At 41.6% G+C, this 14,715-nt stretch overlaps 2 protein-coding genes across 5 annotated transcripts in view; one reads left to right on the forward strand and one right to left on the reverse strand.

Annotated features, from left to right (window-relative positions):
- Window positions 1-304: 304 nt before the first annotated feature.
- LOC114434507 (uncharacterized) lies at window positions 305-4,256 on the reverse strand. The gene is made up of 5 exons (XM_028403808.1): window positions 4,058-4,256; window positions 2,912-3,217; window positions 2,442-2,585; window positions 1,374-1,420; window positions 305-1,157 (listed from the first exon to the last, which is right to left on the reverse strand). The coding sequence occupies exons 1-5, from the start codon at window positions 4,143-4,145 to the stop codon at window positions 975-977; spliced, it is 768 nt and encodes a 255-aa protein (XP_028259609.1). The 5' UTR covers window positions 4,146-4,256; the 3' UTR covers window positions 305-974.
- Window positions 4,257-8,670: 4,414 nt separating this feature from the next.
- The window catches only part of mast3b (microtubule associated serine/threonine kinase 3b), a 33,012-nt gene continuing 26,967 nt past the window's right edge, over window positions 8,671-14,715 (forward strand). For 2 of the 4 annotated variants that reach the window (XR_003670469.1, XM_028403058.1), the window contains exons 1-2: window positions 8,671-9,007; window positions 11,918-12,007. Coding sequence is in view for 3 of the 4 variants with exons in the window: in XM_028403058.1 (XP_028258859.1) it covers window positions 8,961-9,007; window positions 11,918-12,007 (137 nt within the window). In the remaining variant the exon portion in view is untranslated. Of the gene's footprint in view, window positions 9,008-11,917; window positions 12,008-13,877; window positions 14,414-14,715 lie in introns of those variants that run through there. The other 2 variants (XM_028403061.1, XM_028403059.1) reach the window with 2 other exon arrangements.

Here is a 14,715-nt window from a genome sequence, read left to right on the forward strand (position 1 = left end):
TTTTGTGTCTTTTTTGTAGGAGCTATTGCTGTGACAAAGCATCAGATGTGCCCAAAACTGCAGTTCTTTAAATGGCCACTAGAGGTTTGCCGCTAAAAGCAAGTCAATCCCATTGACAGTAAAAACTATGGACAGAGCCTCTGTGACATCACCCCATCATCTGAAGAGCTGTTTTGAGGCTCGGTGGGAGGGTCTGGACACTCCGACCACCACCATGTTTGGCAGCGTCACAGTCCGCCAAAAATTCACCCCCTGTACAGTTGACACTAGAAGAGCACTTATCATTTGAGACCAGAATGGTTCTTTGTACCAGGCTGTAAACATGTTTATTTCTGCTGTGAAGTTGGCCATTTTAAAATGGGAGTCTATGGGAAATGACAGCCCCCAGTGGTTGCAGCGTAAACTACAGCAGAAATAAACGGAGTCTGTGGCTTAAGGGCATGGTCACTCAGATCATCAGCTGTCTGTTCATGTTCATAGCTATGACACATGGTAATGTAAGAATGTAAGGATAGAACAGACTGGTTTTACAGATCTGTTTTCAGTGGTCCCTTCAAACTGTGTGTGTTCTGAAGAGCAGCCTGCCTACATGAAACATTATGCCTAATTGTTACCTTTACATTGTTACTAACAATGAAACTCTGAGCAAGCATAATATTTTCTGTTTTTTTTCTGAGCTGTTACTCATCAGATGATGCTCCCGAGACAAAAAAAGAAAGAAAACAAATAAAAAAGCTGTGTGTGATCTGGCTTGTGGTTTGTGGTTATCTACATTTTAATCTCACGACCACCACACACAAACTGACACCCACATGATTACAGTACAACTTGTCCCCCTCTGAACTGTGCTGCACAGCGAGACGCTCACATACCAGGACGATTCAAGAATCTGATATATATATATGTTTAGGTTATATAAGTACACGCGTCACACCTTTACTAAAACCACCAAAGACCCGCAAAGTCACTGTCAGTCACATTTTTCTAGTTTCTGGGAGATAGCTGACAGCAGCATACTCGGTATCATTGGGATTCAGCTCCACCACTGTTGGAGGTCTTTTGGGGAAGTCCAGGACACTGTATATGACCGAGGGCGTAGCAGCAGTGCTATAGATCGTGGAGGGTGCAGCAGCATTGGCGGGCACATCAATAGTTTCCTGCCAAAGACAAAATAAGTCAAACTAAAGAAAAGTGTTTACTTTTACACACATCTATAAGTTAAGTTAAGTTAAGTTAAGTTAAGTTAAGTTAAGTTAAGTTAAGTTAAGTTAAGTTTAACCTAAGTTAACCTAAGTTAACCTAAGTTAAGTTAAGTTAAGTTAAGTTAAGTTAAGTTAAGTTAAGTTAAGTTAAGTTAAGTTAAGTTGTTTTACCTGTAATGTGGGATTTGAGCTTTGCTGTGGTTGTTGCCGGAGTTGGTCTGTAAAGAAGTAAAAAAGAGTTGAAACATCCCTGAACTGTAGTGTTCTATCATTTACCACAGTCGCTTCAAACTCAACTCAGACATCAATGTTCAGATCAACATGCTTGCTTGAATAATAAAACTAAATAGATAAAATTTGTGGGTCAAAGAAATGAGTCAGAGAACCGTGTGGTGTGCATTTTGTCGTCAGAGTTTGCTTACCCATCAGTTTGTTGCCCACAAGTGCACGTAAGCAGCCAAAAAGGGTCTACGTGTATCGGCATGGCACACAATATGTTGCTGCAGATGTAGATTTGTTGTGTGCATGGAATGCGTCCTAGTTAGAGTCATTAAAAGTCATTTCAATGAGATGAAAGTCAGATGATTTGTTGTTTTTTGTCCATTTTAAATGGGGCTTTAGAGAGCACCGGGGTGGTTCTAACGCCCCTATTTATAATAAATATTTTGTAAGTGTATTGTACTGATTTTGTTTTAGTTTGATCAAGACTATCTCTTTCAGTTGTTGTCACAGAGGATGTTTATCTCCACCATCTGGATGACAACCGTCGGACGGGGTTAGCGTGGCATGACGCATGAGTAAGTAACACACAGTCAGCAAAAGCCTGCATTATTTGTACACATATATAAGAAATCATCAAATGTGGTTTCTGAGGTCACAGGGGCTGTCAGAATATTTCAAAGCACCAGCGCTCTTACTCAAAGTAGGACAGAGGGGTTTGCCTCGTAAGTGAAAGTGCATTCATTATAATGAACAAATACTGCAGGCACCTTTTTTTTCCACCCATCGCTCAGAAATAGTAGGTGCGATCACATTTGCATGAACTGAAGGAGGACTTCCCAAAAGATATGAATCATCATGAGTAGCTGGTGAACATATGTGAAACTGCAATCTGGTTTGCATTTCAAGCAACTAACCACACAATTGCAACTTTTTTCCACAGAGTAATAAAGCCATGTGTCTCTCTCACCTGGGACTGTATTTGCTTACAGATAGGTTTTAGACTTTCCTTTTTCTTACCTTTTGTTTTCATAACACAACAGATCAGGAGTGGAAGGATTGTAGCTGACAGCACAACAGAGGAAACCACAAGGACAGGGATGAGGAGAGAATAAGAGGAATTTCCAGTTGGAGTATCTGTGAGAGCAGTTGGTGTTGGAGGAACTGTAGGAGTTGAAAGAAAATAATGAAAGTCTACTTGTCTCTGCAAAAAGAAGAAGAGTCATTATTTCTCATAAACATGTTGATAACAAGTTGCAGTGATGATAAGATCCTGTGGAAACTGATGTTTGACTACAATTTTTTCCATTTTACTGACTCTGACTGACTTTTCCAACACTCTTACACAACCGGCTTTCAAGTGAATTAGTGGTAGACTGTCACTTTAATCACCCCCCCCCCCCTCCATAGTGTAGTCTATACATGTGCAAATATTATGACAATAACGAGATGTCATAATAAAATGTTAATAATCATAATAATGACCTTACCTGTGATGGTTCTGGTTCTGTTTTCAACAGTCAGGATCACTCGGTTACTGTGCTGTTTGGTGAGTTTTGAGCTAAACACAGTTGCAGAATAGACAGCACTCTGATTTTGTCTGAGATGTGTAATGCTATAAGATACATTATCATCGAAAATCTCAAAGCATTTTCCGCACGATGTGCTCTCATCAATCTTTGTCTCGCCTCCTCTGTAAATTGCAACAGAACTGTAGTTTTTGATGGTAATGTTAAATTTAAATGTAAGGGTGACGTTGCTGCCAAGGATTCCTGTGACGTGGACATCGCCGAGTCCTGTGCACAGACAATAAGAGAGACGTGTATTAATAAATGCAAAACCCAGTAACCAGTGGCAGCTATATGCAGTCACAGAATGGAGACATACCCCTTTCAGAATGAAACATACTACTCCTACTGTATATACACCCTTTAATGTACTGTATTGTAACAAAAATGCAATTACTTAATGTTGCCTTATGACTGGTTAATCCATATTTATACAGATATATATGTAACCTGTTATTAAAAACCTGCAGCGAAGTAAATATAACAAGTGAAGAGCAGAAATCTATGGCAGCAAAAACCAAAACCTAAAGAATCTACACAAAGCTGAAACAACACACGTCCAACCACATTCATTAAAAAACAAATGATTAAGTATTAACTTGTAGCATATCAGTAGTCTATAAGCAAAATGTGATGGGAGCAAACACCTACTTTAGATATAGTGAATTCCAATGAAATGTACACAGTACATATGCTCAATGTTTGTAGTGTCAAACACACATGCTAACGTTATTGTGTGTCATCATATCATATAGTCACAGATTAAAACTTCCCATCCATTTTAATCCAGCACAGCTAATCTAACAGCTCTGTTCATCAGAATACCAATCATTCAGTATGCCCTCCGTTCCCATTATGTCATGTTGCAGTGACAGAGCTACAACCACAGCCGCCACAGTTTCTCAGAAACACTAAGGAGGTAACCTAGCACTTATAGTCCTCATTATCATTCAGTACTTAAAGCAGATTACAGCAAGAAAGATACAAAATAACACGTCAATCCTTCTATACATAAAATATAACCATGTGAAAACACATAACACATAATCTCGAATGAGAAAAACTTACCGGTCAATACCATGTGAGCTGTGACAATCAAAACAAGCCCAAGAGGCTTGGAGGCCATGATAGAAGAAGGCCTGGTTTGATGCCCCATCACGTCACTTTTGAAAGCTTACAGGAGCTGCCTTGGTGTGTTGAAGTTTGACTTTTGCACCAAGCAGCAGTGCGTGTGCCTGACAGGAGGAAACTGTAGACAGGAACTAACACAAATACCGATTTATCCACCTACAGAATCACAAGCACCTCCTGTAACGGAAGACTTCAAAGAGAGTCACGGACATGTGGTGCAGACTGTGAGGAAGAGGCTGTTACTCACATGAGGATGTACACAAAGTCGGAAAGAGCAAATACTTTCCCTCTCAGCATGATGGAGAAAATAAAGGAAACAGCAACAGAAACTTGATTAAATAATCTTTTGTTTGTTTAAAGTAAATGATGAATAAGTTTAGCCATTTAATCAATGCGCTTTGTTATTTATTCTAACATTCAAAATGTATAAAATCACAACCCAAAATTTTAGATTATTCAACTGCTAAATTTAAGGTTTTGTTTTCATTTTTCTGAGCTTGTCTTTCAATAATTCTTAGTTTTAATCTGACACTGTATACGCATTAAAAGAGACATTTGGCGTGTTGGTTTTAGGGCCTCAAATGGCTGCAAATTATTAACACAAGAGCCGTTTCTGTGGTTTTCTCTTCTACAGGCAGGAGACTGGTTCAGACGTGTTTTTGTTCAGATTAGATCAGATTACAGTGAATTTATCTAGAACTGTAATTTGTCAGAAGGCTGATTAGCTATTCAAAGAAAATCTGTTGTTTTTGCTGGGTTTGTGGTTTGTGTAGAAACAAAATGGAGACGACCAATGATGATGATGATGATGATGAAGATCTTTAAAATATATTAAAAACTAGCTGTTCACATGCATTGTGCTGAGTGATATTAAAAGTGAACATGGTATTGCTACTGATGGCTGTGCTGTTAGTGTTAGTGCAATACACACACACATGTGTAACACTAACCACAACAGAGGAAGTAGGGGGGCTTTGAAGCCTTTAAGGTAACTTTAAAATTAAACAGTGTCAGAGGCATCGGGGGGATTTTGTTGGTTGGATTGTTAGTTTCAGTGGTTGATGGAGTTCATCAGTTCCTTGTATTTTACAAACTCTGTCAGCTGTGGGGAGCTTTTACAGTGATTTAATGCGCTTTATGCCAATCACAACTTTTCAGATTAGCCTGGCCAGCTGTCCTAGTTCCTCCTCTATTCTGTACAAACAGATCCCTCTGGGATTTGGATAGACATCAACCAATCAAAGAAATGAAGCATGTGACATAGAGCAACAACCAGTATCAACAAAAAGCAGCTAGGTGACTGTTGTTAGTTCGACTATAAAAATCTGTCTGTCTGTCTCTTGGCCAGGCTAATGATGGATGGCTGCAGCCATTGTTGGAGTCTCTACCACATATGATCTTGTTCTCTGATTTTCCATACAGCTCTTTCACATAAAGGTGGTGTTTTTAGAGAATTGGTGTTTATCACTGTTCATCAGTTTTCTATAATAAAAACACAGAAAACTAACGTTAGGGAGAAAACAAAAGCCTGTGTTGATGAAGAGCTTTCCCAGCAGGAAAACTTTGGTTTGTTGTATCACAGTGTACTTATTTTATGTGAATGAATTGAAAAGCAGCATTAATCTCATTCTCAGGGACTAAAGTGTCTTTGTGAGGGTGACGGATATAAAACATCTGGCATATTTCCAGCTCACATGAGATTCTATTATATCCATGACAATCTATTGTAACAATTATGGGTATAGTTTAGATTTAGGGATGTTGCTGAGAGCTGATCTGATCAGTTAGCCTGTGACAGACAGATGTTTCATCCAGTCACCTGCTGATTCTATGGAACCTGTTGTTGATTCTTCACTTGATTGATTCTTCAAAGTTTGACGAAGTGCAACATTTTACCTTTTTTTCTGTTTGACTAGTCAAAGTATTGCTATTGTCACTCAATAATGTTCCTAAATGATTAAGTTAAAACTAAAACATTACACACACACCTTCAGTTCAATGTTTTGTTTCATTATTGTAATCCAGCGCCACCTTGTGGACTGAGTAAGTGTTACTATGAATATTATTCAGCACGTGATCACACACGCCTCTCTTTCTCTCTTTCACACTCACACATGAGTACGAACACACAAGCTCACACTCCTTCCCCCGGCGTGTTATTTCCTGCACATCAGCTTCTTGAAATCACTTCCTTCGTACGCATCTCGCACCGTGTTATGTCATGTTGTTGCTTCTCTTTCTCACATTCCTTCGGTTTAATCGGTAGAATTCTTGTACTTGTTGTCACTAGACTTTTATTTCTCTCTGCACAGTAAATCTTTGGCCTCTTGTATTTTCAGAATGTACACAACAGAACACTAGAATTACAGGAGGCTCTGCTTTTTTAGACTGGATGCATCTGTTGTACGGCTATAAAAGGAGGGCAGCAGAAGACTAACAACAACCAGTGTTAACAGCTTCTGACTGATGTGCTTTAATCCTTTGATCAGAATCATCTACATATTGTTAACTAGCTCTCATTAGTATTAATGGTCTGATGTGTCCATGTTGTTCAAGCTGCTGGTTTTCCTCTACAGTCTCCTCCCATGCAGCAGAGCTGACTGAAACAATGTCTCACCTCACGTTTCACAGGTTCGGGGTGCACAGTTATTCCTGCCTGTGTCTCATCACTGAAGCATTCTGTGAGATTTAGCAAAGGGAAATGAAACAAAGCATGTTGTAGTGGCAGAAATCTGGCTTCCATTTGCTGAGGGACATTTGTTAAAACAGGCATTTAGCTAAGCTTCATCTCACACAACAGCGATGGGAGGAAGCACACACACACACACACACACACACTGATGGAAAGGGAAGAGCAGGAAAGCCCTTATCGCCATGGTAACTGAGAAACCGACTCTGCTATTAAATGCTGCTTTAACAAAACAATTACCAAGCAATCGAACGGGAACCCCACCACTACCACCGCAAACACTCTAACACCACCCGCCACCAGGCTCTCTACAAACACACACACACCCACCCTCACACACATAGCCTTTTTTACTCTGCTGGCAAGATCAGACACGCAGACTGATGTGCCACAAAAAGAATGCGGTGCATTCCTTCTTTTACACACAACAATATTTACACTTCTGTAGTTGGGATTTGTCTGAATTATGCTCCGCTGGGTGGTTCCTAACTGGCTGGTGATGTCAAGGAGTGGAAAAGTTTATCTGGTTTGTAGTGTTTGGAAATTAGTCTGAATACATTGCTGTTGCAGATCTGTGTTTGTTATCCCTTATAATGCTGTGGAGTGGAGGTTCGTTTTTAAGTATCATCTGAATTTGCTGATTTGTTCAGGCTTTTACTGATCAACGACATACCAACTATGAAATCATATTGTCTCCAACAACTTCCCTACAACACCCTGTTACCCAGTTTTAGACTGAACTAACATGGTGGTTTGTTGGGAAATGTTACACTATGAAATAACTTTACTAAATGTGTTCATGGAAACATGTGAGAATTCAACAAGTGTGTGTGAGAGAGAGACAGAGAACAAGAGAGATAACTGGTTGGTCACCGATGCAGTACTCTGGTCCAGCTAACAACCATGAAAACCATCACCAGCTCCCTAGCAACCACAGAACCTGTAGTGCCATTTCCTCACTGGTTGCCATTGGAGATAGAGGAGTTCCTAGAAACTGAGGATGAGGTGTAAATAGTGACATATACCCCCCACCATCCCTACCCACACAAACACACACACAGAGGTGCTCACATTTTAGTCTCTACCAGTGCATGCACTTGCAAACTATACAAACACATCCTACACATGCTTTGAGGATTTGCTTCTGAGAATGCTGCAAAACGTGTATAAACCTCCAGGCCACACGTGCGCACAGACGTTCCAAAAAAACTGAAAAAAAAAACAGAAAAATGAAGAAAAAAAAAAGGAAAAGATTTTTAGTCACACAGTCGGTTTCTGTATGTGCAAGTACGCACACTGTCAGGGACATTTTCTTTATTATTAGTATTAGGATTATTATTATAATTCTCGAGCAATGATTGGCTTCCCATCTCACACCCAGAAGATAAAGGCTCGCGCGCGCGGGCACGAGCAGTGTGAGAAGCGCGTCTTGTGTGGCAGCTGTCACGCGCGCTCCCAGCGGAGGCAACCCCCCCCCCCCCCCCCCCCCAACCCCCATCACGACCAGCAGCCTGTCAGCGTGCACGGCGCTGTGCTTCAGAGAACATGCAGATGCAGCTTCAGTGAAGCATTAACAGCTTTTATTGTGGCTGTCGTGCTGTTTTGCTTTTAAAAAGCAATAAAGGATTATGAGACAATAAACACTGTCTCATTGTTGTTGTTGTTTTCTTAATTCAAAACCAGAACCTTCAGGTTTCTGAATCACACTCGCAGCGCCAACTTCTCCCCCCCGTCCTCACCCAACCTCGCTTCTGCTGCCTCGGCTGTCACCCACCGCCCAAATTGATTTGGCCACCCCCTTCCAATAGACTCCCCCTCTTCCTCCCCCCCGTCCTCCTCTTTTCACCAGTCACATGGAGGTTATCGGTCGCTCCCTCGGTTTTGTGGCACAGTCGTTCTCCGGTGCGCCTCGCTGACGGACGAGAAGCGAAACACTCAATCCTTCCGGGTGCGCTCTTACAGTGTTTTAGACCGAACTACGTTGTTTTTTTTCTTGCGGAAAATCTCTACAAAAGCCGCCGGTAAACGATACTCTGCTCAAAGTGGTTATTTTTAGTCACCGAGGCAGCGATGAGTGTCTGGAAGCCGGCTGTGACAGCGAGCGGTGCCGCGCTGTGGTGAGAGAAGCTCCAGCTCGCCCAACCTGCAAGAATGAAGTCGAGGCGAGACAAACTGAAGATCCCCTCTCTGACTCTGGAGTAAGTTCTGCTTATTTATCCTTACCATTCAGCGGAGGAACAGCCCATGTGAAAACTGTTGTCTTTAAAAAAAGTTTATTTTTAGAGCTGATGGCGCGCCAGTTCAAACCTGCAACTACTACAAAACAAAAAAAAAAAACAACAAACCAGCTGAGCATTAAGGAAATCAGCCCTCATGTTTTCCTCTTGAGTGACGACACTGTCAGTTTACTGTTGTGTTTTTATAGGCAGTTTTATATTTAGTGGACCAGAGGAGTTACAGGTGTCTCATCATTAACCAGTGTGAGAATTCTTGGTGCCAAAGGCAAACTAAGAATTGGCAGTTTCCCTGCTTTAATCTAGAATAATCTAGAATAATCTAATCTTTAAACTAAACTTGGAGAACTGGTTAAACTTGCTAAATCAACAGTGAACTTGTGGAGTTATTTTGTCCAAAGTTTGCAGCTCACAGTTTAAACGTCAGTGAGATTATTTCCTCCTGCCTCCTCATGTGCTTTCTTAGATCTCTTTAATCAGAACACCCCGTGCACGGCTTGCTCCACCATTCCCGTATGAGTCACGTGCTTCTTTCAGAGAGCAGAGATATTTCCTTATTATTGTTCACCTGTGATATCTGTCTCCATCAAAGGACACGACTGAGGTCTTACGTCTGCCCACTCTTCCACCAGAGTAGCCTTTTTTGTGTGTGTGTGCACAAACAGAGGGAGAGTACCTGCTGCCCACTAGATGCTGATCCATAAGGCGTAGGAGCTCCCTGCTCACATCCTCACTCTCCGATCCATCCATCCATCCATCCATCTATCTGCCTCCTCCACCATGGACCACCTCAATTGAGCATGCGCATGTTTTCATTTCATTTTCTTTTTTAGGTGTTTGGTAGCTTCTGTTGCGGAGACTCAGAGGAGGTTTCACGCTCGGTGAGCAGGGAGGGGTTCAGAGTCTCAGTGATGGATGCATCAGATGAGACACGCTCCACTAAAGGTGGTGCGAATGGAGCAGACACTTTTGTTTGTCTTCAGACTTATTTACTGGAGAGAGATGAATGTTCGGGGAGGTGGTTTACCAGCATGTAGATGCACGTTTGAACAGATTTAGGAAGGACATCTCACAGCATCTCTCATGTTTATGCATATGATGCCATAAACTCTATGCTGCTAAATCTGACTACATGTGGTTAAAAGGTGCCGTCTTGATTCTGAATGGTATAGCTACTCCTACTAATAATGTCAGGTGTCTGGCAAAATGAGAAATTCAGTGTGAATGTCACCAGTGAGTCAGTCTACTCAGTTTACACTCTGGACAGGAGTGCAGATTAGATGTAAACCATGGGCAATTACTCAGTCAAATGCCAGCGATGGCTCTGATTTAGAGGTCTGAGGGGAAAGATGTGTCAAAATCGAAAGGGAGAACAATGACTTGCATGTGTCGTCTAATTATAAGCCGACACTACAGAGTCTTTGTGCAAGGAGTTGTTTTTCCTGCCATCCTTCCTTTATTACTATGACAACACGTTCATTAGAGCTGTGGTAGCCAGTGCTCTGTTTAGTGTTGAGACGCTTCTGCAGCACTGAGACAATAGCAGCTTTGTGGAGCCCGATAAGGCAGAACTCACATCTGAGCTTAGAAATCAATAAGGGAAAAAATAAGCTTCTGTGCAGGGTCAGCATCAGTGAGCTAGGCTGGCTGAGTGGGCTGAGCATGCATATTTTAATGCATATATGGTGCATTGAGGTGTCTAGTGATGGATGATGTTCATGTAAATTAGTGCAGTATCACAGTGTTGTGTGTTGGGCGAACCCAAACTTCTGAGAGATTTAGGATCTGATCGGTTGTAAAGCTTGTATTTACATCATGACATATGAACGGTCGATAAGCTGGTGGCCTCAGGTAGAGGAAGTCGCCACCTACCGTACATTTACCCACTTAGTCCAAGAGTCACAGAGAGTGTGGATCCCTTTAAAGTTGATGTCTTCAGGAAGGTGGTCCATAGCTGCAATGATGTCATCTTTATTTTAGGGAAAACACAGAGGACAAATATCTTAAATCCACATTCTTGGATGGCAGTGTGGACTTGTTGTCCTGGTGAATCTTCTTGAGTTTCTCTTGTGACTGTCTCTGCAATCAGTGTAGCAAGCCCCTGTGATAGTCTGAACAGTACCCCAGCAGCACCACCTTTGCATCCCAGAAACCTGAGGCCATCCCCCTGACTGCAGACCTAACTGATCTGGCTCACCCTGGAGCTGTAGACTCTGTGTTTTCACCGTTTAAACTGAAGTGGTTTTAAGTTGTTGGATAAATCTTTCCTCCAAAAATGACAGGTTTTCTCCTTGACATGTACTAAATATACCTTCTTATTAGACCCAAGGAGCTTTAGAACCAGGGTGACACCTTGGTCTTTGTTGTGGATAACAGCTTGGACATGTTATTCTATGGCAAATATGCCACCTTACTTCAAACCTTCTGCATAATGTTTCAAAGAGCTGAACTGCTTATGTAAGGAGAGCTGTGTAATACAGTGTTTTAAAGTGTAGGCCACAAACTTATCAATCAGGCCCCACACACCGTAGGACATTCTGTAATACACTGGTTGCATTAGATGTTTACTTGATGTGTCGGGTAGTGAAATTTCCATGTGTTGACACGCTGCCGCTGACTTCCTGTGGTTTAGAAGCCCACACAGAATGACAAGCCAGCATCCACAAGCATTGCATCAAGCTACCATGGAACAAACAGAAACAGACAGGGGGATCACCACCCTGCAGGTGGTGCGAGTCAGTCACCATCAGCTGGTGATGTCAGCCAGAGAGACCCTATAGACTGACGCTCTGATGCTGACAGATGATGGACAGTGGCGTGCCAAGTTGCTGAGTCAGCGCACTAATCCATGCGACCATGTCTTGCCTCTTACAGTTTATCACCCACTTGCCAGAGCCCCACCCTCCTGAGCCCATGCAGTCCATGCAGCCCCTGCAGCCCCTTACAAACACTTCATCCCTGGAGGTAAGATGGAGAGGTCACACGCAGACTCTTTTAGTAGAAGCTAAACATGTTTAAAAACCCATCGATGAACAACAGAAATGCATCACCATCAACATGACTCCCAGTCACTGTCAAACATACAAGTATACATTCACAACATAAGACGTATGTCTTCAATCAGATCTAAAGACAAGCAGGACTCCACAATATGTTTACTGCCATGAAAATGTAGTTAAATAAAAAATAAAAACAACAATGTCATCTTCAGGTTTATTTAGTTTGCTTTCTGTGACAGTGTATGACTTTAAGCACCAAATCACAGATAGAATCAGGGACATATCAAGTTTTTTTTTCAAAGATTTGGAAAAACAATCTTCATACTCAAATCTATATTAAACAGTAAACCTCTTACAGGTTACACACAACCACAAAGACATAAATAAATAATATGAAATATAAATGGAATCACTCTTGGGGGTGGAAAAAAATGCAATAACTTGTGGAGTTGTTGTGTTTTTTTGTGTGTGTGTATAATAAGGTGCTTGTGTTTCGCCAGTGAAGACCTGGTATCATTTATTAGTTGTCTCTAAGTCTATGTGGGTTGCTTGGCAACGGTGCTGGGTGCTGTGGAGGAAGGCAACACTGCAAACAGAGGCGGCTGCATCCAGCATGTCTCTGGATGTGTGAGCAGTGCTAGGCTGTCACACACACACACAGAGACTGTTTACTGATTAATCTCATTTGCCCTGTTGAAAAATGAGCAAAGATTTACTGTGAATGCAAACATGATAAACACTAATTCCTGTTTTGAACAGGCGTAATCTGAGTCCACAGTGTGGCAGATTTTTTTTTGCTCTTCACATGCATATTTGCATTGAAGACCTCCCCCCATGTTGTTTCACATCCACAAATATGTTAATTCTCTTGCATCAGATCCTGTATTTGAATGCAAACAGTTTTCTTCCTGACTTCGACCTCTGATTCTGATACACAAGAGGATCTGGATAGATTACAATAGTGACAATATTTGAGCTGAAGCAAATAAATAGTAATTTTAAATATGCACATTTTGCAAAAACATTAGCTTATAATAACAGAATCCTGGTGATTTATTTAGTTAACTTAAATTACTACTTAAATTATTATATATGTTTGTGTACTATTAACAAAAACATAAACAGTTGCAATTTGCAGTACTAAAGAATCACAAATTCTACCTAGCCTATAAAAATCTATTTTTTTTTGTCTAAACACTTAAAATAAAGCACATTCAGTCGAACAAAAGTACATACAAAACATTGACATTTGTGTATATGGAGTGGAAAGTACCACTTTTTTAAAGTTTGGCTGGAATGCCCCTCTAACAGACTCCTAATGGTACAACCCAACACCTTAGGGTGCTTTCATGTTCAGTAGGAAATTGTCCCCATCAGGTAAATGCCTAGAGAGCGTTTGTATACCAATTATTCTTGAAACTGCATTGCATACATAAACACTACACTATTAAATGTTGTAATGTAAAGACTGCCACATACTTTCCTTTGGGGAAAAAACATAATGTAAACAATGCACTGCTTGCTCGCCATTTTCACATCAGACCAACATCTATATCTTTGTGAAAATAAACATACCAATACATGAATTGTGAAGATGTTTAACGACAATTTTAACTCATGGCAGCATAATCGGAAAATACAAATGCCGGTTCAATCAAGATTTGGTAGTTTTTTGTTTGTTTGTTTGCTTGTACATTGTGGCAAAAAACTAATTTTGAGTTATCACCATGGGCCTGTGGAAAATGTTGGGTACATTTCATTATTTGTTGATGTTCTGTTGACTGAGAAGATCATTGGTTACCAGACCGTCAGCTGTCAGTTTCAGCCCTGAATCTGAGCAGACGTTTGCAGCAGTGCGTAACTAAAGGTAACGAGCAGCACTTGAACGCAGCATCAGGCTCCAGCTTCCTCACACGGAGACACACGGAGACACACACACACACACACACGCGCAGCCAGCAGCGACTGTTTGGACAAAGTAAAGTGTGCAGCAGCCACTGCTGCGTGGACGGTATTAACACACCTGGCAACCTGTCATGGAGGTGCTGCCCCGGGTACAGGTCTTTAGTCAGACGGAGGACCGGAGGATGTAACGGCCACTCCGGAGCCGCTGGAACCGCACGAGGCAGACAGAGGGACGACGTGAATACAAAAGGAACCGCTAAGAAGAGACGATGGTGGTGAGAGGAGCAGCAGCAGGAGCGGGTTCCCCAACGAGCCGAGCTGCAGTTTTGTGAAACCACCACAAACTTTTACACTGGTTATTTGCAAGAAAATCCTCCAGCATGTCGGACCCGAGTCACTGGTCTGGGGTACCGAGTCAGAACAAGTCCCGGTTTGTTCCTGGAGCGTTGCTGAAGCGGTCGAAAAGGTAGTTATCAGGAGTTAGGATACGAATGTTAAAACTTATTTAAAGGGCAGTTTTAGACTTTTGTTGTGTTTAAATATTGTCATGTTGGGGTTTGTTAGTCGTTGCGGGTCTTGTATGCTCACTATTTGGTGTTATTCGGGCGTTTAAACTGTGTCAACATAAGCTAGCTGCTGCTATCAAAGCCGATTGCTCCAACGTTAATCCCATGTTTGTGCAGTGTTTGTACCCAGCCTTTAGCCACAAAACATCACAACTGGAAACACAGTGTTTCCTAAAGGCAGGACCTTCAATAGGAGACAGAG

The sequence above is a fragment of the Parambassis ranga genome, chromosome 4, assembly GCF_900634625.1.
Source record: "Parambassis ranga chromosome 4, fParRan2.1, whole genome shotgun sequence".
Taxonomy (NCBI): domain Eukaryota; kingdom Metazoa; phylum Chordata; class Actinopteri; family Ambassidae; genus Parambassis; species Parambassis ranga.